General features: G+C 41.6%; 1 protein-coding gene across 3 annotated transcripts in view; it reads right to left on the bottom strand.

Annotated features, from left to right (window-relative positions):
- The window catches only part of EPRS1 (glutamyl-prolyl-tRNA synthetase 1), a 60,296-nt gene extending 38,546 nt beyond the window's left edge, over positions 1 to 21,750 (bottom strand). Inside the window, exons 1-8 of one of the 3 annotated variants that reach the window (XM_045010691.1) lie at positions 21,605 to 21,750; positions 17,420 to 17,504; positions 8,864 to 8,963; positions 5,112 to 5,268; positions 3,974 to 4,113; positions 3,217 to 3,311; positions 1,887 to 2,013; positions 32 to 224 (exon numbers count right to left, since the gene is read on the bottom strand). In XM_045010691.1, coding sequence (XP_044866626.1) covers positions 32 to 224; positions 1,887 to 2,013; positions 3,217 to 3,311; positions 3,974 to 4,113; positions 5,112 to 5,268; positions 8,864 to 8,963; positions 17,420 to 17,504; positions 21,605 to 21,647 — 940 coding nt within the window. In that variant the 5' untranslated portion in view covers positions 21,648 to 21,750. The remainder of the gene's footprint in view (positions 1 to 31; positions 225 to 1,886; positions 2,014 to 3,216; positions 3,312 to 3,973; positions 4,114 to 5,111; positions 5,269 to 8,863; positions 8,964 to 17,419; positions 17,505 to 21,604) is intronic. The other 2 variants (XM_045010692.1, XM_045010693.1) reach the window with 2 other exon arrangements.
- Positions 21,751 to 21,991: the final 241 nt, after the last annotated feature.

Genomic DNA, 21,991 nt, shown 5'->3' with positions numbered 1-21,991 from the left:
GGGCCAGGAGAAGAGCCATAAAGCATCTTACAGTTATTTCTGTGTTTAGATTCTATTCTCTGCTCACGCTCCATTTTCATTTGTTCTGCAGGAGTATCATCCACATACGCCTTCCCTTCTTGAATAAGCTTCTCAGCATATTTCATTATAGTTTCAAAATGATCTGAGGTATATGTAAATTGATCTGGTTTGATGTGCAGCATTGCAACGTCTTCCAGGATAACCTGTAAAGAGCTATACTGTAATATTCATACATGCAGAGAAGCTTTCTAACTCTATGCCAAGTTCCTGAGTTGTAACGTCTCCATTTGCCAAAGGCAGCAGTAAAAACCATTAACACACAATGGCACACATGAAAATCAACTGGCTCATTAATTCACAGTACTGAAGTTATCAAAGGGATACATGGGTAGTGATTGCTATCGGGCAGGAGAATGAGATCAGCTCCTCCAGGGGAGGGTGGGACAAGAAAGTGAGAGAAAAAACTGGCAACAAGTTCTTCTTGCTGTACATTTAATAGACCGGGGTGGAGAACCCTTTTTCTATCAGGGGCCACTGACTCTCAAGGGGGGGGAAAAAAAATAAATAAATAAAAGGCAGTCATGGGCCACAGACAGCCCCATGATGGGGTGCAGAGGCTCGGGGTTCCCCCCCTGCAGCAGGGCGAGCCAGAACTCACTGCTCCAGCCCTGCAAGGGGGCAAGGATGGAGGCGGCTTCCCCTAGATTCCTGGGTGGGGCCAGAAATGAGAGGTTTAGGGTGCAGGAGGGGCTCTGAACTGGGGCTGGGGGTTGGGGTGCAGGAGGGGGGTTCTGATCTGGGCTGGGGGGTCGGGATGCGAGCTCCAGCCTGGCGGCGTTCACCCCAGTTGGCAGTGCAACAGGGCTAAAGCAGGCTCCCTACCTACCCTGGCTCCACACTGCTCCCAGAAAGGAGGAACTAGGACGCTCTGCGCAGTGCACGATGCCCACAGGTGCTGCCCCCACAGCTCCCATTGGCTGGGAATCACAGCCAATGAGAGCTGCGGAGCTGGCCTTGGGGGCAGTGTGAGGAGTTTCCCTGATCGCCACTGCTCCTAGGGGCCACAGGGACATGCCAGTCACTTCCAGGAGCTCGTGGAGCAAACTGGACTTTTAACGGCCTGGCAACCCCAGCTTCCCCTTGCATGGGGGCGGAGAGGGTGCCAAGGCTTAAGGCTTCCAGCCCACGGCACGGAGACTTGCCACGAGCCGGATGAAATGAAGCAGTGGGCCAGATCTGGCCTGCAGACGATAGGTTCCCCACCCCTGTAATAGACTGAGAATAGTGCAAGCCTCCTATATGATGATGAATCCTGAGACTGGAAGTGGCAGGAAATCATACAGATTCCTCTCTTTCTTTCACCTCATGGATGCCACAAAATACTGAAAAGGTGGCAGCAAGAATAAATTATTAAAAAGGTTTAAACCGCTTCAATAGTCTTGGACACCAAGGAAATTTCTTAGTGTGGATTTGGGATTTTTGTTACAGAAAAGTTACTGTCACTGAAGCCATTGTATTTAAGATTACAAAAGCTTTTAAAGTAGTACCATGATTGCCATTTGTGATTAGGTCAAGTAACATAGCAAAGTCTATAAACCGACTGACAACAGATTTACGTGGATTTAATACAGATTATAAATACTAGGGGAGGGGCAAGAAAGAATGGGGAAATCATAGAATAATTAGGCTACTGGACCAAAAACTCTTTGGTTTTTAAGGCAACTATGGGATGGCTTGGAAGAGTTTTCATGCAAAGTTAAATACTACTGTTCTACAGAGCCACCCCTGAAGTAGCAAGCCTGCCTATCGTTCTAATTTTGAATTGATTTTTCCAATGAATGGTTTCCACTGTTCTCTTACTGTACCTTTTCAAAGTCTTCTTTTTCTTTTTCAGGATTTGTGTCATCAAACCTCATGATGAGTTTTCCTTTAAAGTTAACCTGGTAATGCTGATTTAGCAGAGCAGCTTTTGCATGACCAATATGTAAGTAACTAAAAATAAAGACATTTCAGAAAACAAGGTCAACGTGGCAGCAGATTAATTTACATTTCTTTTGTAGGATATAGTCTGTTGGGATCTAAGGGGGAAAATGGAGAATAGGTTAAAACTTAAAACAAAATTAATCACCAAAAGCTATTTTATATTTATTGAAATACTGAACATTTATTAAAGCAATTTAATATTACATATAGATATAGATAGCTAGATAGTATATACCATCTGTCAGATTTTATATCTCAAAGCTAGGACTTCATAATGCACCTGAAGATATGACTAAAACTACTCTTTGCAACATTATAAACTGTTTTAGCATTAGTGTACACTGAATTTGATTTTAAGTTGAATGATAAAAAAACTAATCTTTTTAAAATTGACATTTTAAAGAGTTCATAACATTCTGAAACACTTGCACTGAGTAACTGTCAGAACACTGGGGAATTCAGATGGGTTAGTGAATTCCATCATACGGTAGCAGAGGTATTCAAGAACTTGGATAAATCCAAATCCTCAAAAGTATATGAAATGTTACTTCTACAGATTATTTCATTTTTCCGGAAGTTTACACATGGCAGTGGGAATCTCCCCCTCAGAATACCCTATAGATTCCAAAAACCAAACTATTTTCTTGTATGGTTCTCTCATGCACACCATTTGTAAAATTACATGCATATACAATATTAGTAGTACTCAAATAGCAAGATTTATATCTGATCATCAGAATGAGAAACAGTACTGCAAAGTCTAAAACAAGTCATAAGATGCTGGCTAACCAGCCTACAGAAAAAATGCATTGAACAGCAATTTTAAACTTTATCAAATCCATCTAAGAGAAAACGGGACATAGAAAGTAACTGGAAAACAACATTTTATGGAGTTGGTGATGGTACTTTTAGTGCTCTTTTTACTGTTATTTATGGGGTGAGGTTCTAAGTAAAGGACAGCTTTGGTAAGAGTAAACCTTTGCTAGTGAAAACATTTTAGAAAACATCTGTAACTGACTTTGAAAATTCTCTTTTGTTATGGAAATCACCTCTAAGACACTGTTCATCCTTGACTAAACACATGACCAGGAGAGAGCCTTGAATTCAGTTATTAAAACACACTAATCTGGTAACTATTTCCAAGATAAAACAAAATCCCTCTCCTGTCTTACAGTTTTTGAAAGGAATGTGGGTTAAAACAGGTCATCTTACCCACTGGCTTCAGGAGGAAACCGAACAATGACCTTCCCCATCTCTGCACCTGGGAGTTCCACAAATTTCCCAACATCTTGTTTCTTTTCTGTTGCCTTAAAAATTAAGGATTACCTCATTAAATATCTTACACAAGCTGTACGATACACACACTTAAAGCATGTTTCTTCTCTGAAAGGAGACTGAAAAATGGCAACCTGGGGTCCCTTGCTCAGATGACTTGCATATCATGCTTGCTCAGTTTCAAAGTTAGAAGGTGAGATCTGCAAGTTTGACCTGGGATTAGAAAGTCCAAATGGATTTTCTGTTTCTGTTCCTCACTACAAGTAAGAAAATTTCCGAAAGCCAAATTTCATGCTCAGTTATCCCACTGCCTTCAAATGGAACTTGGTTAACAACTCTGTTGATCTCATTCTACCATAGATAGCTTTGCAGTACAAACAAAAATTGTAAAAACACTTGTTACTAAAGCAAGCAGACTGAACTCTGAATACAAATATGAAGTATCTGAATAACAGATGCCATTTTTACACAGTCGCTTTTCCAGAACTGACCCACCCTATCAGTATTCATGCACATTTGGGGATGAAATTACTAAGGTAACTGTTTTTTAAAAATCCTTATAAGTCTTTGGTTTACAGTATAAATAATTCCCTTTAGCATACTTTCTAAAGTGAGCTACCGGAAGAAGATACAAACTTACTATAGTTCACAAACAGAACAGCCACCTTCACTGTATAATTAGAACAAAGCTTACCTCTTTGGTCTTTGATGCAACTGCAGCCCACTTGGTACCCACTGATTGAAAGGCACACTGTGCCTCAAGAAAGCCATACCAGCGCTTCGTATGGACTGGAGCCTTGTTTTGCTGCAACTGTTCTTGCCATGCACTACTGCCTGTTGGGAAACAAATTTTGGTTTTAAAATTGTAACCTTATAACTAGAATAGCTGGACTTCTAGTAACATTCATTTTTAAAATGACAATGTGGATTAAAAATAGGCTGCACCATTTTCACATCTCAACCAGTTGTGAAAAAATGATACTTCTTTAGCATAGATAAACTGGGTAAAAACAATGCATTTACTTTAGAAGACTCTGCAATCTTTCCTAATGTCTCCAGAGGAAAAAAGATGTGAACCTCTTTGTATTTCACCTACATCCATATTAGAGCTAATTATAGAAACTAAAGCTATTGGTGATATGGCCATGCCTCCCCCATGAATACAATAGTTAAAAAAAAGTTAGATGGTTAAAAACATAGCAGCAGCCATTCTCCAACTGGATGTCGAACTTACGCAATGAAAGCACACAAAAGGATAGCTCAGTGGTTTGAGCATTGGCCTGCTAAACCCAGGGTTGTGAGTTCAATCCTTGAGGGGGCCACTTAGGGATCTGGGGCAAAAATTAGTCCTGCTAGTGAAGGCAGGGGGCTGGACTCGATGACCTTTCGAGGTCCCTTCCAGTTCTAGGAGATTGGTATATCTCCAATTACCTTTAAACCGAGCAAAATTAGATTGCTCCCTCTAATAATAACAACGCAGTCTAAAACATTTTTGTACGAGATTTGAGGGATAATTTACACCCTGGTTAGAGTCAGGTGCAAAATGTTAGCCCAGAATATATTTTCATATCTGAGAAGAAAAAACCCATGAAAAACTGATATTTTAATAGAAAAAGACCAAAGACACTCAAATTTATGGTGTGATGATTTATCATTAAATTTCTTAAACATCAGTTATCATCAAGACACGTAAAACCCTCATGATTACCAGATCTTACTCTTACAAAATTCTCCTTATTAAAAATAGTTGCAGAAACTGGAAACTAAAAGGAAACAGATTTTAGCATTGTATCACATTTGCAAACCTGTGAGAACAACTGTAGAATTAATACCTTTTAGTACAGCCCAGACACACAAATCTGCCAGACTCAGGGAGTTTCCAACCAAGTAGGTCCTCAGAGACAGACAGTGATTAAGCTCAAGGAGTGCTGAACCAAACTGGGCACTGGTAGATAACTTTGTCGCGCTGAATTCCAGCCAATGGTCAATCTAATTTTAAGGAGCAAAGAGGTCAACATCATATTTAACACAAAAAACCCTTTAAAGTAATACAAATTCTTGCCGGTCAAAAAACCACATCCAAGTCTATCATTCACAGAAAGTGGGCAGTAGTATTAAATACATGGCTCTGAATATAAAATCATAGAATCACAGAAGTGTAGGACTGGAAGGGACCTCAAGAGGTCATCTAGTCCAGTCTCCTGCACTAAAGGCAGGACTGCATAATATACTCCTGGGGGAATTCTGTGCCACTGTGCATGCGCAGAATTCACGTGTCCTGCAGATTTTTTTTTCCTTTGCAGAAAATACATGTGCCAGAATGGCTCTGCAGTTACAGGTTTCACCCAGCAGGGGTGCTGTGGCACCAGAACAGAGGCAGCAGGCTCACCGGCCATAGCAGTCAGCACCCAAAAGGGAGAGAGCAGAGGCTGTGTTCCTCACAGTGCCCTACCTGCAGGATGAGGTGAGGAAGCATGGGATATGGGAGAGGGGGACAGAGAGGAGGGCACAGAAGGCTGCTGGGGTGTGTGTGTGTCAGACTAGGTTCAGAAGGGCTAGTGGGGGGAATAGACTGGAGCAGAGGCTGAATAGGAGTGGGGGTGCAGGGCCACATGGGGATGGGAAGTGCAGAGCCATATGGGGATGGGTGGCTGAGTGGGGGTGTAGGGCCACAGGGGGACGGGGTAGGAGGGATGTTGAGTGACTGGGAGAGGCTAGTGGTCAGCCAGGGTCTGCAGGGGGGAGGCTCCTCAACTCCCCCTCTCACCCCCCCCCAAAAAAAAACCAACCCCAAACTTGTTCCATACTTCTCCCATACACAAAATAAACCTTCAGGTTCACTCCTACACTCTTTCCCAGCAATTACTTCCCTCTCCATCAGCTCCTCCATTACCCCTGACTTCTCCCCAAGCCTTTGTACTGCTTCTGAGGGGTGTGAGAAATATTTCTGTATTGTAGTTTAAATGAATTATTACTCAAAGTTCTGTTAATATACCTAGTAAGGAATCTATTTGTCAAAAAACATTTCCTGAATCTTTTTTGTTGTCTGTATTGTTACAGACATACTTGTTGACAGGTATTTTGAAATAAATTATCAAAAGAATTGAAACTGGTATGATTATATTTTGTTACCTTGGCAAATAAAATATGCAGAATTTTAAAATATTGTGTGCAGAATTTTTAATTTTTTGGAACAGAATTCCCCCAGGAATACACCAGTCTAAATGTTGTTGGTAACTCCATTGACTACTATGGAATTACTTCAGATTGACACAAGTGCAATGGATAGAATCTAGCCACTGATGTCCAGCAGTCTGAGATTTTGCCTTGGTCTAAAACATGAAGTGACTTTCATGCTTTTGACTATGTTTTTAGATTGCACGTTACAAAAAAAGCCACTATCTTCTTCAAACACTGCTGATACTTAAAGATTAATAAAGAGAATTCAAATTTTTCCATGTACTGTCGTGAATCTAGAGCTGGGGTGGGCAAACTACAGCCCGTGGGCCAACTACAGCCCGTGGGCCGAGTCATTTTAAGCCTGCCTGGAGGGCCGCACCATGCGGCTCGACCACTCTCCAGCTCCTATGCACTCCAGTGCGCGCTGCAGGGGTGGAGCCTGCAGATGAGGCAGTGCGCAGAGCTGCCTGGCCACGCCTCTGCGTAGGAGCCGGAGAAGGGACATGCCACTGTTTCTAAGAGCTGCTTGAGGTAAGCGCCGCTCAGAGTCTGCACCCCCTGAGCCTCTCCTCACACCCCCACCCTCATCCCCCTCCTCCTCAATCCCAGCCTGGAGCATGCTCCTGCACCCCAAATCTTTCATCCCCAGCCCCACCCCAGAGCCCACCCCCCAACCCCAATTTTGTGAGCATTCATGGCCCACCATACAATTTCTGTTCCCTGATGTGGCCCTTGGGCCAAAAAGTTTGCCCACCCCAATCTAGAGTTATTCCTTAATGTTAAGCGACAGTATTCCTGTTCCATTTGATTCCATTCATTCTTCCTGGCTGTATATTAGTGACATTATGCACCATCCCTCATCTTTCACTTAAAAAAAAAAACAAAAACAAAAAACTACCACCAGTTTTTCCACTGTATTCCCAACCTCCTCCTCCTCTCCTACCCCCACAAAAATTTTACTCCAAGAAGGAAATAAAGATGTCCAAATTTAAAAATCTATAATCAAGCAGTACGGGCCAGATCCTCAAGTGGTATAAATGGACAACTCCACTGACTTCAGTGGAGCCATGCCCATTTACACCAGCTGAGGATCTGGCTCTAGCATACAAACTTGATACCTCAGTTGCAAAGTATCTCTTAAAATCCTTCTAAATCCATTCCATATGTACTCTGCAGTAGGAATTCTTCCAACAGCCAAGCTGACGTGGCAGACAGATGTCACAGGACTATAAAATTCAACTCTCTCATTTACAGTTGCGTTCTAAGATATTCCCACCACAAATGCAGCTGTCTTAACATTTCTCAAAGCCTAATTTTATAGTTGGGAATTAAATGTATTGTATCAAAGTTACTGACCTTGCAAATGTGTTTTTGAACACTTAAGTCTTGCACATATTCACAGTTCAAGTTCTATGGGTTAGGAAGTTAATTTATTTAACCACAAAAAGCTATAAACGATTAAAAATTCATAAGCAATGTAACAAAGCAGCACTTTTCTCTTACACGAAAAGTAGGCAATTGCCAGGGTTGAAGATTGATCTCCATAGCCTTAAAATAATATTGTAGGGTAGGTGTGAGTCAAACCCCTAATAACCCTACACTAACTCAGTCAAAATGATTCTGTTACCACTATCAATCTCAGGCACCTAGTTTAAAATTCAACATATGGCTCTTCTGGGCTGAAGCCAGGAAAAATTCCTCCTCAATTCCATATCATACCAAGTCCTGATAACTGTAATAACTTCATTTTGTTCATTTATATGAACAAAGATAACTAAGAAGGATCTCTTTGGGTTATGAAAACTTTAGATTCATCTCTAGGTTTAATTTTGAAGAAATTCTGGAAAATTTAGGACTCCAGGGGAGGGAATCCTGACAACTTGGCAAATGTCCACAGAGTCCCAGACCAGAATGCAGGCTGCCTGGCTACAGTGTGGAGACTGGGAATCATAAGCAATTTTTAGCCTAGAGCTCCATGAGGCAAAAAAGAAACAGTGTAGTGGTTGGGGTAAGAATCTGTGAGATCTCCACACCGGAACATATTTTATTTGTGCATAATTCACCCAGCAGTTCTGATGGAGGCCACAAGCAACAGCTCTGTTAGAAAAACAAATGGTACACAGAGGAAGTGATGGTATCAAAACTGAAGAGATGGAGAGAAAGAAATGTACACCCTGTCAGAGACCAGCATAGTTAGGAGCCATTGTGAATAATTCTCCCATGTTTAGATCCATCGATGTGTGTAGTCGGAGGCAGTTTCACAAAAACATAGCTTCAGCGGCCCAAGTAGTTGCACCATTTTTCTGTATGAGGGTCCATCATTCAAGGGTTACGTAGGTAAGTCCCCAAATGAGCAAAAATGCAACCGCATGAAAAGAATCAAATATGAATGGCTGCTTCTCACCTCAGTGTGCTCCAGAAGATTAGAACCATACAGCCCTGCGGAAGTGGCAACTCTAGCCAGATAGCGAACTATGGAATTCACATCAGTGAACACAGCATGGCTATAAAAACAGAAAATTCAAGATGAAGTAACTTATTACTAGCAGTCTGAGTGTCATTATACATAAATAGTTCTAAAGAGTCACATGACCTGCAACACATTTCTAGGTGAAGCAGTGGGCACAAAGCTACCAGAACAATAAGACACCTATCAAAGGGACATGTGTCATCCTCCCCTCCCAGCTGGTCACACTATAAACCACTAAGGAAACCATTAACATAGATCAAAAATTTTATTGGGGGAGGGAAGGACAGTGGAGGGAGAGAAGGGGAGAAAAAATAATTTATTCAACTCACAATGAAATACTAGGTAACGTTCTTCCCAGCTGTCCCCCCTCCCCCAAATCAGAGTGCAGAGGTACTGCCTAGTCTCAAGCACCTAAGGCGTTAAATCAAGTTTTGCTTTCCCAAGTTCCTTCCTTGGACACCTGTGCAAAGAGGACTTTAAAAAGGGCTGCTGGAGAGACAAAAGAAGAGCATCTGGACATATGCAGTGGTCCCTGCCCAGGCTTGTCTGTTACTCATTTTGCTTCTGTCACATGGCTACATGTATAAAGATTCACTCCTGCTGAACAGACTTTACTGCCCATGACTGTATTTTTGTTTCTACTCAGTTTTCCCATCAGCTTACATCAAATTCCGACAGAATTTTGCCATTCCTACATTTGTTACATGCTGTCCGTACTGGGAGTAGAACTGTATAAGCTAGGGTTTATTTATTTTTTATTTCTATTACAATAGTGTCTAGAGATCCTAACTGAATTATGGCACCATAGCACCAGGCCCTGTATACACATGGATTGAGAAAGTCCTTCCCACAATTACAATCTAAATAGCAAAGAGGCACAAAATGATTATGTGAATTGCCCAAGCTCATGCAGCAGGTTTGTGGCTGCCTTTAAACACAGTTGGCACTAGCTTGTTTGAGATCCCAGCGTAGATGACTCCTCTCTCCTTCTACTGATGGGACTATTATGAAACTCCAGTACAGGGAGGCCATTTGTTTCAATGGTTTATCCTCCCCACTTACAAATCATTGGACATTGCCCATTGTCCAGTTTTTAGGGCTTCTTGCGCCAAAACTAACACATTTTGATTTTAACTGTAAAGAACATTTTCATTAATATTCACAGAGCAGCTCTGGAAGTTATTATCCTCCCCTAAGAAGCATAACAATCATCAGTCCTTTCCTATACTCCACAATTCTGATTTCCACAATCTTGTAAATTAGTCATTTTCATTATCAAAGCTACCATTTTTTCTAAACGTGTATTAAATGATACAGGACAACACTTTAATGTTTTATTTTACTGGTTATCAGTGCTTTACTTATCTACTGTGTTCACACTGCTGACTCAGTAATGTTTGGTATAGATGAAGACTTTTAAAAAATAGATGTTGGATTATTGCCCAGATGCTTCCTCAGTTCGGAGCGGGGAGCCCAGAGGGCAGCAGGCTCTAGCTGGAGCCCTCCACATGCCCCAGGCTGACAGCCCAAGCTGCGAGCCTGGCTTTCTTATCAATTTCATGGCTCCAGCAGGCCAGCCAACAGTCCACGTAAGTAACCCACAGTGTCTACACTGACACTGCGTCACCCTAACTACATCAACCTAAGCACATTATGTCCACATGGTATGGCACTTACATCGGCGGGAGCAAGGCTGTAGTGTAGACACTGACCTAAGTAAGCAGCCTTATGTCAACCTGACTCTGTAGTGTAGACCAAGCCTTAGTGAGCTTGACCTTCATTCCTTGTACACGCCAAACTCCCACTCATGTCAGTGACAGTTTTGAGTGCCCAAAGAATATATGATTGAACCCACAGAGACAAATACCAACGGAGGAAAAGAGGCACACTGTAAGTGTCTCGGATGTCTTTGTATTTCTAGATGTACTTGCAAACAGAGATCGATCCCAGAGAAGTACCTTTATACATCCTGCTATGAGAGAGGTTTGTAGAAGACATGCAAAGTATTGCTGATTTGATATTTTGGTTTCTGCTTAAGGGCACTGCAATTTTACATCTTCCTGTCTAAACTGTAGACTGGATCCAGGCTATTTAAATAATTTATAAGAAAAATATAACAGCGGTCAGATTGATTAATCCCTATAACAGTCCCCCACATATCAGAACTGAAGATTCAAATCCTGATATCTGATCTGGCGATCTTCTTGATTTATTAGCCATGGTAACCAGTCTTTAAAACAGGTTACTCCACTGTTCAGTCTCATGAGATTTATAATATTAAAACTGACAATGAAATATCTGATTTCAAGGTTTGGTAACTCTCCCCTCCAGAACTTCTAGGCTCCGGGATATGGAAGATCAATTTGTGCATGATCAAAAGCAAATTATAGAATCTACGAATGTGCAATAAATCCTGTTGCTATATCATACTAGGGTCAGTTTCTTAAACAGAACTTTTCAACTGAGATTGACAAGTACATATGCATGCACAATATGCTTTCTCCAACAGCAAGTCTGCCTGAAATAAAAGCAGTAAAAATGTTTGCTGCTGCTTTGCAACAGTCTGTAGTAACAGTCTACTTTGATTAGTAAGACTAGTGAACAGAATTCTGAACTGATATGGGGAAAGAATCCTGACATGTCCTGACCATGGTTGCAACATTTTCAAGTAACAAGAATTTTTTGGTTTTTTTTAGAAAACAATTAATACTTTTAGGATCAGACCTCTTCAATTTCCCTTCCTTTGGAGAAAGAAACCATGAATTTAGATTGTTCTTTCCAACTGGTTGGCAGGTAGCTCTGGAAGTGTCAGCCTATCAATAGGATACAGAAGACCACGTCCATGCTGATGTTATTAGCAAAAGCAATGGGAAGGAATTCTATGGAAAATGACATGAACTGATACAGCAGCAAAGCCAAAAATCCTTGAGGGAAAGTGGGGGGCAAGGATTTGTGGCAATGTTATAAACAATTACACGTCATTTGTACAAAAAGTTGCAAAACCATTCTGTGCAGAGGGAATACAACAAATATCAGTCTCTCCCCCTCAAAGAATATCAAACAGAAATTCAAATGCTAGACTGACTACATTTTGCTACCTATGAGAAAAACCTGGGCTCTTAAAACACTATGCAAAGTCATCAAGGTTTAATAAAATAAATATCTTATTTTCAAACTGAATCCAGCTGGTAACCTTACTCATCAAAACACTATTTTACATCTTAAGTTACTTGATACTGTTCAGCTTATTGGTTGAAAAATTAGTTATCAGATTTTAACTGCACTTCAAAACATTCCTCTTAAGAAAAAGCAAGCTTAAAATGCAACCTGTTCTTGAAGGAAGGAAGCTGCTAGTACCAATGATTTCCTGAAAATCAAAGTCTGAGATGTCCTTCAAGTTGTGCCAAGACAAAGTAGTCCCTGCTCCTCAATGTAATGGAATCCATTGACCAAGAGCATTAGTCCAAAAATCAGTTTAGCTGATGCTTTTCAGACTACAATTATCATTTTAAGAGAGACCCATTACAGGAAATAAATTGTAAAGATGACTCTATACAGATGGACAGAGATGAAGGTTAATGCAATCCTGACAGATGAAATGATTCCTCAAGCAAGAATAATAGGAAATAGCAACCATTAGAAGGCTTGGAAGAATGTATTTTTGCATAATTTTTACAAATATTGATGTTTATTTTAAGATTTCTTAAAATGTGTATCAATTTAAATATTCACACTTGGAATGGGTTTTTAGCAATTTTTCTGTTTTTGTTGATTTAAATTTTCAGAGTTACAGGAAATTATGGGGGAGAGTCAGACAACAGTTATTTAATAGACACAGATTCTAAAAGTGTACACTGTATATCCATTAAAACACAAATTGTCAACATCGTGTCTAAATATACAAAGTAAATATCCTTAAATCAAACTAAAGTTCTCAAGCAGCATTTTTCTTACTTTGCCTATCTGCACATTTTGATTGTTCATGGAAATATTTTTTCATTGTGCGTGTGAACAGTGAAATCAACCTTTACTGATAAAAATTTAATCCTTCCAAGCCTACCCATAACCTGTTTGCTTGTACAAATTTAAAAATGTATTTAACACCCCATCTCTCCTGGGGGTGGGTGGAGGAAGAAATCAGAGTTTGAGTCCTGATCTGTGTCAGGAGTGCAGAGGAGGAAAAGGAAGAGCCCTTTGCTTCACACTCTAGCCAATCCTTCACCGATGAAGCGAGGCCTGCTGCAATGCAAGGCCTTGCTGGGTGGGGACAGAGGAATATAAAGTTGCTTTAATTTTTTACATAAAATCAGAAATAAAGAAGGTTACTACAAAGGTGCAGGAATAAATTCAGGCAATTTCAGATTTATTATTCCCACATGTGATGCACTGTGTGGGTAAATACATTATCCAAAAATCAAAAAGTTAGTTAATAGCTGGTTATGGTTGCTTAAGGGGAACATCCACGCATACAAATGCTTAGGACAAAAGAAATATTTTTTTTCAAGTTGTACAGAAAAGTACAACTTATCCCTCCCCAATAACATTGTTATGCACACTAGTGTGTAGGAGAGTAATTCTGAAGGACAGATACATGCAGAAAGTCAAGTGAACATATTTATTTTGTAATTATGTACAAATGAGAAAAATAAGTAAGAAAAAAATAGAGGCCCAACTTCAATGTATACCCCAAAATAAGAAACATAGTAAAAGAACTAAAAAAGAGCCACCGTGGATTAACAACCATGTAAAAGAAGCAGTGAGAGATAAAAAGACTTCCTTTAAAAAGTGGAAGTCAAATCCTAGTGAGGCAAATAGAAAGGAGCATAAACACTGCCAAATTAAGTGCAAGAGGGTAATAAGAAAAGCCAAAGAGGAGTTTGAAGAACGGCTAGCCAAAAACTCCAAATGTAATAACAAAATGTTTTTTAAGTACATCAGAAGCAGGAAGCCTGCTAAACAACCAGTGGGGCCCCTGGATGATAGAGATACAAAAGGAGCGCTTAAAGACGATCAAGTCATTGCGGAGAAACTAAATAGATTCTTTGCTTCAGTCTTCACGGCTGAGGATGTTAGAGAGATTCCCAAACCTGAGCTGGCTTTTGTAGGTGACAAATCTGAGGAACTGTCACAGATTGAAGTGTCACTAGAGGAGGTTTTGGAATTAATTGATAAACTCAACATTAACAAGTCACTGGGACTAGATGGCATTCACCCAAGAGTTCTGAAACAACTCAAATGTGAAGTTGAGGAACTATTAACTAAGGTTTGTAACCTGTCCTTTAAATCGGCTTCTGTACCCAATGACTGGAAGTTAGCTAATGTAACACCAATATTTAAAAAGGGCTCTAGGGGTGATCCCGGCAATTACAGACCGGTAAGTCTAACACCGGTACCGGGCAAATTAGTCAAAACAATAGTTAAGAATAAAATTGTCAGACACATAGAAAAACAAACTCTTGAGCAATAGTCAACATGGTTTCTATAAAGGGAAAACGTGTCTTACTAATCTATTAGAATTTTTTGAAGGGGTCAACAAACATGTGGACAAGGGGGATCCAGTGGACATAGTGTTCTTAGATTTCCAGAAAGCCTTTGACAAGGTCCCTCACCAAAGGCTCTTACGTAAGTTAAGCTGTCATGGGATAAAAGGGAAGGTCCTTTCATGGATTGAGAACTGGTTAAAAGAAAGGGAACAAAGGGTAGGAATTAATAGTAAATTCTCAGAATGGAGAGGGGTAACTAGTGGTGTTCCCCAACGGTCAGTCCTAGGACCAATCCTATTCAATTTATTCATAAATGATCTGGAGAAAGGGGTAAACAGTGAGGCTGCAAAGTCTGCAGATGATACTTAACTGCTCAAGATAGTTAAGACCAAAGCAGACTGTGAAGAACTTCAAAAAGATCTCACAAAACTAAGTGATTGGGCAACAAAATGGCAAATGAAATTTAATGTGGATAAATGTAAAGTAATGCACATTGGAAAAAATAACCCCAACTATACATACAATACGATGGGGGCTAATTTAGCTACAACGAGTCAGGAAAAAGATCTTGGAGTCATCGTGGATAGTTCTCTGAAGATGTCCACGCAGTGTGCAGAGGCGGTCAAAAAAGCAAACAGGATGTTAGGAATCATTAAAAAGGGAATAGAGAATAAGACGGAGAATATATTATTGCTCTTATATAAATCCATGGTACGCCCACATCTCAAATACTGCGTACAGATGTGGTCTCCTCACCTCAAAAAAAAGATATACTGGCACTAGAAAAGGTTCAGAAAAGGGCAACTAAAATGATTAGGGGTTTGGAGAAGGTCCCATATGAGGAGAGATTAAAGAGGCTAGGACTTTTCAGCTTGGAAAAGAGGAGACTAAGGTGGGATATGATAGAGGTATATAAAATCATGAGTGATGTGGAGAAAGTGAATAAGGAAAAGTTATTTACTTATTCCCATAATATAAGAACTAGGGGTCACCAAATGAAATTAAAAGGCAGCAGGTTTAACACAAATACAAGGAAGTTCTTCTTCACACAGCGCACAGTCAACTTGTGGAACTCCTTACCTGAGGAGGTTGTGAAGGCTAGGACTATAACAGCGTTTAAAAGAGAACTGGATAAATTCATGGTGGTTAAGTCCATAAATGGCTATTAGCCAGGATGGGTAAGAAATGGTGTCCCTAGCCTCTGTTTGTCAGAGGATGGAGATGGATGGCAAGAGAGAGATCACTTGATCATTGCCTGCTAGGTTCATTTCCTCTGGGGCAACTGGTATTGGCCACTGTCGGTTGACAGATATTGGGCTAGATGGACCTTTGGTCTGACCCGGTACGGCCATTCTTATGTTCTTAAAAGTAAGAGGGGGAAATACCGCATATGGTTGAAAAGATCAGACTCTGAATAAGTATGCATCAAGGACTTCAAAAATGCATAGCAAAGGACTGAAAAGAATTGCCACACAATTTCATCATGCAGTACGGTATAATAGTCAAAATGAGAATTACTGTGTGTTGTGTAATTATTTATAATTTTAGTTTACAGTTGATTTTTAGAAGACAAATACAGCAAACTGAAAAGCTTAATTAGTGGCCACCTCTAAAGCCTTAGGTTTAAATTACTTGTTCAGTGTGACATAGGAAGCCAGAGGTACAGAAAGATCCCTCTCTTCTCGGGTCCAAGGCCAGTTCTTTAAGCACAAGACCATCCTATAGAACATGCACTATGCGATCACTGTAACTGAAGGCTTTATCACTCATCTGTTTGTCTCAGTTGTTCTTAGTAGAGGTTGGTATTGATGAACAGCCCCTTTGTAAAGATCCTTTAAGGCAAAACTTAACTATGGTGCCACTCTAGTGCATCCATAATTTCATGCCTACATATGGCATATTTCTCCAACCATCAGATAACCTACATTTATGTTGCACCTTTGACCTCAGATGCACTCTGGTCTAGAGTCTCAACTGAAGCACCTCAAACTTCCAGTCTGTCAACAGTTTGTCACAGCTGCACTAATATGATCAGATAAAAATAGGGATTGAAAATTTAATCTCAGCATAGTAAGTAATGGATTAGTGACGGTTTTAAAGTCCAATATTGTGTTAACTTTTAAAACCAGAAGCATGCTTGTCCCACAAAAGACCTACATTTCTACAGGTACAATTGTCTATGATGTCAGTGATGTACACAGACTAGATGGTGCAGCTCGACTTAAGTCAATGGAGTTGTGTCTGCAGGACATGTAGCTCTGTGTTTCTACCCTTGGCGGGTCATGAGATATTAATTCTTAAAATCCTTAACTTTACAATTTAAAGGAAACCAGTTTGAAAAATATTTAGAATTTATTGGTATTATTTTTTCCTGTTACTCCAAGGAAACAAAAATAGCATATTGTTTAGAAGGGGAAATAGCTAAAATAGCTTCTTTCTAGAAGATGTGGCATAAACAAAATATGGGATGACACGCTTTCGAGTTAATCGGCACTTTTTTGGGATGACACTGTGGCTTCCCTTCTCATGCGTGATGTGGTCAACCCAAACTAATATCAATAAAATCCTTTACACACCATCACATGCACATACACACATGCTCGTACTGTATATACATTTATACAGACACTTGTTTATCACAAGATGGCTACCACTATGAGAATCCACAGCACATGGAGGAGGTGAATGCTTTAGATAATAAAGTGATAGGCACCATATAAGGAGCTAGAGTGCATAGACTAAATATTATTTAAAGTATGTGTACATCACAAGCAGCAAAGGTCTCTCAACCTTTCTTTAAATGTTTTCCCACTCTCTAATTTTTCCATTAGAAGATGAAAACTACTAAACAAAATGTAAAAATTGCAACTGTTTGCAAAAAATATACAGTGCAATAATAATTTCAGTATTGCTCTTTTTCTCTCCCTGAAAAAGATTACTGTCATCATTACATCAATTTTAAAAAACGCTGACCCAATGCTGATAGCAGAGATGCAAAGTCACTTACTCAGATACACGGAGGATGGTCTCTTTGCCTTCTTCAACCGAAATTTTGACATCATTTTTCACATGCTCTACAGTTAGCAAAGCTCCTAAAAAAAAAGAGAAGATAAAATATAGCTGATCTTTCTCCTAAGTAAAGACTATTTCATAGGTTACAATTACATTTTTTTTATTCACACACACCATGTGTCTTAACTGGTGCCTTCAGACTGAAAGGCACAGGAGGCGACGGGAAGGAATCAATGTTTTAGTCTAGAAACAGGCAGCTTTCTCCTGGCAGTCCTTATGGTCTAAGAGGAAGGGATAAAAGCTGGCGTGCAGTAATCTGCAGTGATCTCAGAACAGGATGGTTTTAATGTTATTTTGCTTCCCCAGGATACTTTGAAAATTCATCCCATCCCACACCAACCTAGAGAAGAGACTCGCTCAAATTGTTTGACATGAATATTGCTGTCATCTACTCCGCAGCACAGGCCTGCCACATGCTCTTTGTAAGAGGCCTAAAGCAGCATTAGCATCTAAACACATCACTTAAAAATAGTCATGACCCAAATGCCACTAAAGAGACTACACTCTGGAGAAAAACCATCTTGGACAAATGCCTTCACACAGTAAGGCTGTGCCACATCAACATTTTAAGTCTGTCCAATACTGTGCACCTCAGCTACTACCACTGGGGGCATATGGAAAGAAGAGACAAAAGGTCAGGTTCATTTTTTTTAAAGTAGATTTAATGCTTGTGAAAGGATTAACCACCCTAAAGACTGAAATCATCTTTTTATCCATAGGAGTACAGAAAGCATCCACACAATGTACTGTCAATTTATGTGGGCCCTGACCGTCTGGTGACGATGCCCTTGGCCTCTCCTCTCTGACCAAGAGATCCCTGTGTGAAATCAACAGGCCTCCACACATGCACAAGGGGCAGCCTGCGCAGATCCAATTGCAGGATCAGAGCCTTACACTGTAAAGCCCATTACAGCTCTTCGTTATGCACTCCACTTTGTCTGTATTTTAAGTTACAAAGGGTAGTATTAATAAATTAGCCTCAACAGAGTACTAGGAGCAAGGAACTCCCAAACTCTGATCCCAGTTGTCAGACTCCCTCTATGGCACTAATCTTGACACTTAATGACCCTCATCTCAGTTCTCCATCTGTAAAAATGGGGTACTATTACTTGCAGTATCTTTGTGAGACAGGCAAGAATTAATTAATGTTTGCACAATGCTTTGAAGATTAAAAGAACTACATAGGTGCTGAACTGTGTAATTAACATAAATTACATTCATAGTTAGTACTTTTTTCCCCTACTTCACAAGAACTATTATTAATATGAACTAGGAAAAAGTTAGGATAAAAAAGTGTTTTTTTATAAAACAATTATTTTTCCTTAAATAAAAATGTTATATTTGTAATGTTCACTGTGTTTCAATGTTATCCATAAGTCCTCGTCTATACTTAAAATGCTGCAGCAGCACTGTAGCACTTCAGCATACACAATACCTATGCCAATGGGAGGGGTTCTCCTGTCAGCATAGATAATCCACTTCTCTAGGAGGCAGTACCTAGTACTGTCCACACAAGGGGTTAGGTCAATTTAACTTCATCGCTCTGGGGTATGAATTTTTCACACCTCTGAGTGACGTAGTTACTCTGATCTAATTTCCTAGTGTACACCAGGCCTAAGAATCCTTTAATCTAAAGTCCATACTCTAAGTACAAGTCAGTAAGAGCTGTCAAATACAAAGTAAGTCCTCAACTAATTACAATTTTGTATGATGTCTTTCATAATAATAATACCACCACCTAACTCTTCATAGCAGTGGTTTTCAACGCAGTGCAGACCCCTTTGGAAATCTTAGACATGTCTGCGGACCCCCAGGGATCCATGGACCACATGCTGAAAACCACTGTTTTAGAGCACTTTTCATCAGCACATCTCAACGTGCTTTACAAAAGAGATCAGTATCATTATCCCCATTTTGCATATGTGGAAACTGAAGCACAGAGAGGTGATGCAATATGCCCAAGGTCACCCAGCAGGCCTGAACCAGGAATAGAACTCAGCTCTCCTGTGCAAGTACTCTACCTACTAGACCACATTGCCTCTCTTATCAGACGTTATTAGAAAATGCTTGTAGAGTGAAAGTTTCTAAACTTTATATTTTATTCCGCAGGATTTTGTTTAAATATACAGCCATGTATATTTTAAATCGTCTCATACAAACTGCATCCCAAAATGCTTTCTAGAGTTGAACAATGCAATTTACAAAAGCATAAAGAAAGAAAAATTAAGGCACAGAGGCAAGGCAAGAATGTGCATCTTCGGCAGTGATTTGCAATGAGATGGAGAATCAGTGTGGCAGAAGGGTGGAAGGCTGTTTCCAGATAGCAGCAGTTGCAGAGAAGGTTTTTGCACCCACATGGTAAGACAGTGTACAGCAGTGGTGCCCAACCTTTTTCGTCTGGTGGGCACCAGAGGATGAGCCACGGATGACCGTGGCGGCAGATGACCATCCACCGAAATGCCGCCGACAAGTAGCCGCCAAAATACCACTGAAAATCAGTGGCATTTCGGCAGCAACACCTCTGGAAGCATTTTGGCAGATGCTCATCCACTGGCCAGTACGTGGGCACACTTAGATGCCATGGCGCCTCCGGGCACCACACTGGGGACCCCTGGTGTATAAGGACAAAGAGAAGCCTTGGCTAGATGAATAACTGGAGCAGGAAAGAGAGCAAAGAGAATGTGCCATCCAATGTTGAACTAGATCTTGAAGTGAACAGCCAGTAGAGAGAGAATGTGGATGAGGTAAGATATTTTACTGGACCAACTTCTGTCGGCAAGAAAAATAAGCTTTCAAGCTTATACAGGACTCTTCTTCAGGTCTGCGAAAAGTTCTCAGTGTCATCATCAAATACAAGATGAAACGGATTGCTGAGTACATCTACCGAACCTGAAGAAGAGCTCTCTGTAAGCTCCAAAGCTTGTCTCTCTCAGCAACAGAATTTGATCCAATAAAAGATATTACCTCAGTCACCTTGTCACGCTAATATGCTGGGACCAACACAGCTACAACACCACTGTATACAGGAAGCCATTAGACATGCAATGAATTTTGCAAAAGCAGTCTCTAGTTTTGCACATACAATTATATGTATACAGAAAAAGGCATCTGTGTATGAAACAATTAGCAAATAAATCAAAAGCTGGATTGAGGCCACTTCAAAAATTTGGTCTACAACCTGTGAAGTAACTTAAGAAACCCGATTATAAATAGAACCTCTAAGTAAGTCACTAAATGCATCAACATCTCCATTAAATATTAAAAACAGCAACAGAGCCAGCAGTCTATTGGAGAGAAGCCACCTCAAGAGAGGTTCAGCACTGCAATAGCCAGGCTGTTGCAAGTCAGGGATGAATTACGTTAGTGAAAGTGGGGGAGCATCTCCCTAGCTCATTATGGTTGCGCGCATTTAGTCTGTCGTTCTCCGTTATCAATAAAATACCACATTTGAACAAGACCATAATTCAATCTATAATTTGCTCCCAGTTTATTTTCTCAGGTCGCTGTTTACTACATCCAGCTTTCTATTACTACAAAGTTACCCACGGCAAGCCATGCACATGACGTGCCGTTTCAGAAAGCTGGTAGTATTTCTGTCACTTTCTCCGCAGGCAGGTGACAAGACCCACTTACGATGCTGAGCCCCCAGTGACAGAGCACAAACCTCTTCAGCGCCGCGCCCCGAACAGGGCAGACTGAGCCGCTGGGGGGGGGGGGGAAGAAACACCCTGCAGGCAGCTTCGGCCGAAGGATCCTGCCTGCCAAAGAGACATCAGCAGCCCCCCCCCCCCCTCTCCCCGGCCCCCAGGTCAGCCCCGCCCCGCGAGTGCGGGGGGAGCCAGGCACAGGGGCTCAGCCCGGGCAGAATGAATCAGGCGGGGGGGGGAGGGGCTGAGCCCCACGGGGCCCAGGAACCTCCTAGCTCCGCAGACCCCAAAGGGTCAGGCTGCCTCTCCCACGCCCGCCCGCCTGTCTCTCCGCCCCCGCAGGGCCGCGGGGATGAATGGAGGAGCCGGCGCCCAGCGCCGCATGATGCAACATGGCAGCAACCCGGCGGGTGCGGCCCCCGAGGGCAGCGGGCCGGGGGTCCCGGGTCAGGGCCGGGCCGGGCCGCGCTTACCGAGCGGGGGAAGCTCCGCGTTCACCGTCAGGCTCAGCACCATCGCTGCGCTGCCACCGCGACCGGCTCCCTGGGCAGCCAGAAAAGGAAGTGGGGCTGGGGGGGGCAGGACGCGCCGAAGCTCAGCGAAGCTGAAACGGCTCCGCCCCCTTCCAGGGCCGCCCTATTCCTGCAGGGGCTGCTGCCACGGGGCTGGGCACCGCCTCCCTTCGTCACTTCCGGCGGCGGGCAGCGATTCGGCCCGCACATCTCCGGTTGGTGTTACATCCACAAGGTTCCCCGCGGAAACTGGTTCACAGGGAGGGAGGGGTTTTGCGCTCCTCCAAGGCCCCTGGGGGCGGCGCTGCTCGCCCAAGTTTGTCCTCGTGCCTGTGCGGGTTCCGCCAG

The sequence above is a fragment of the Mauremys mutica genome, chromosome 3 (assembly GCF_020497125.1).
Source record: "Mauremys mutica isolate MM-2020 ecotype Southern chromosome 3, ASM2049712v1, whole genome shotgun sequence".
NCBI classification, from domain to species: Eukaryota; Metazoa; Chordata; order Testudines; family Geoemydidae; genus Mauremys; species Mauremys mutica.
Note: the sequence above shows the minus strand (reverse complement) of the source record. Positions and strands in the feature narration are given on the sequence as shown.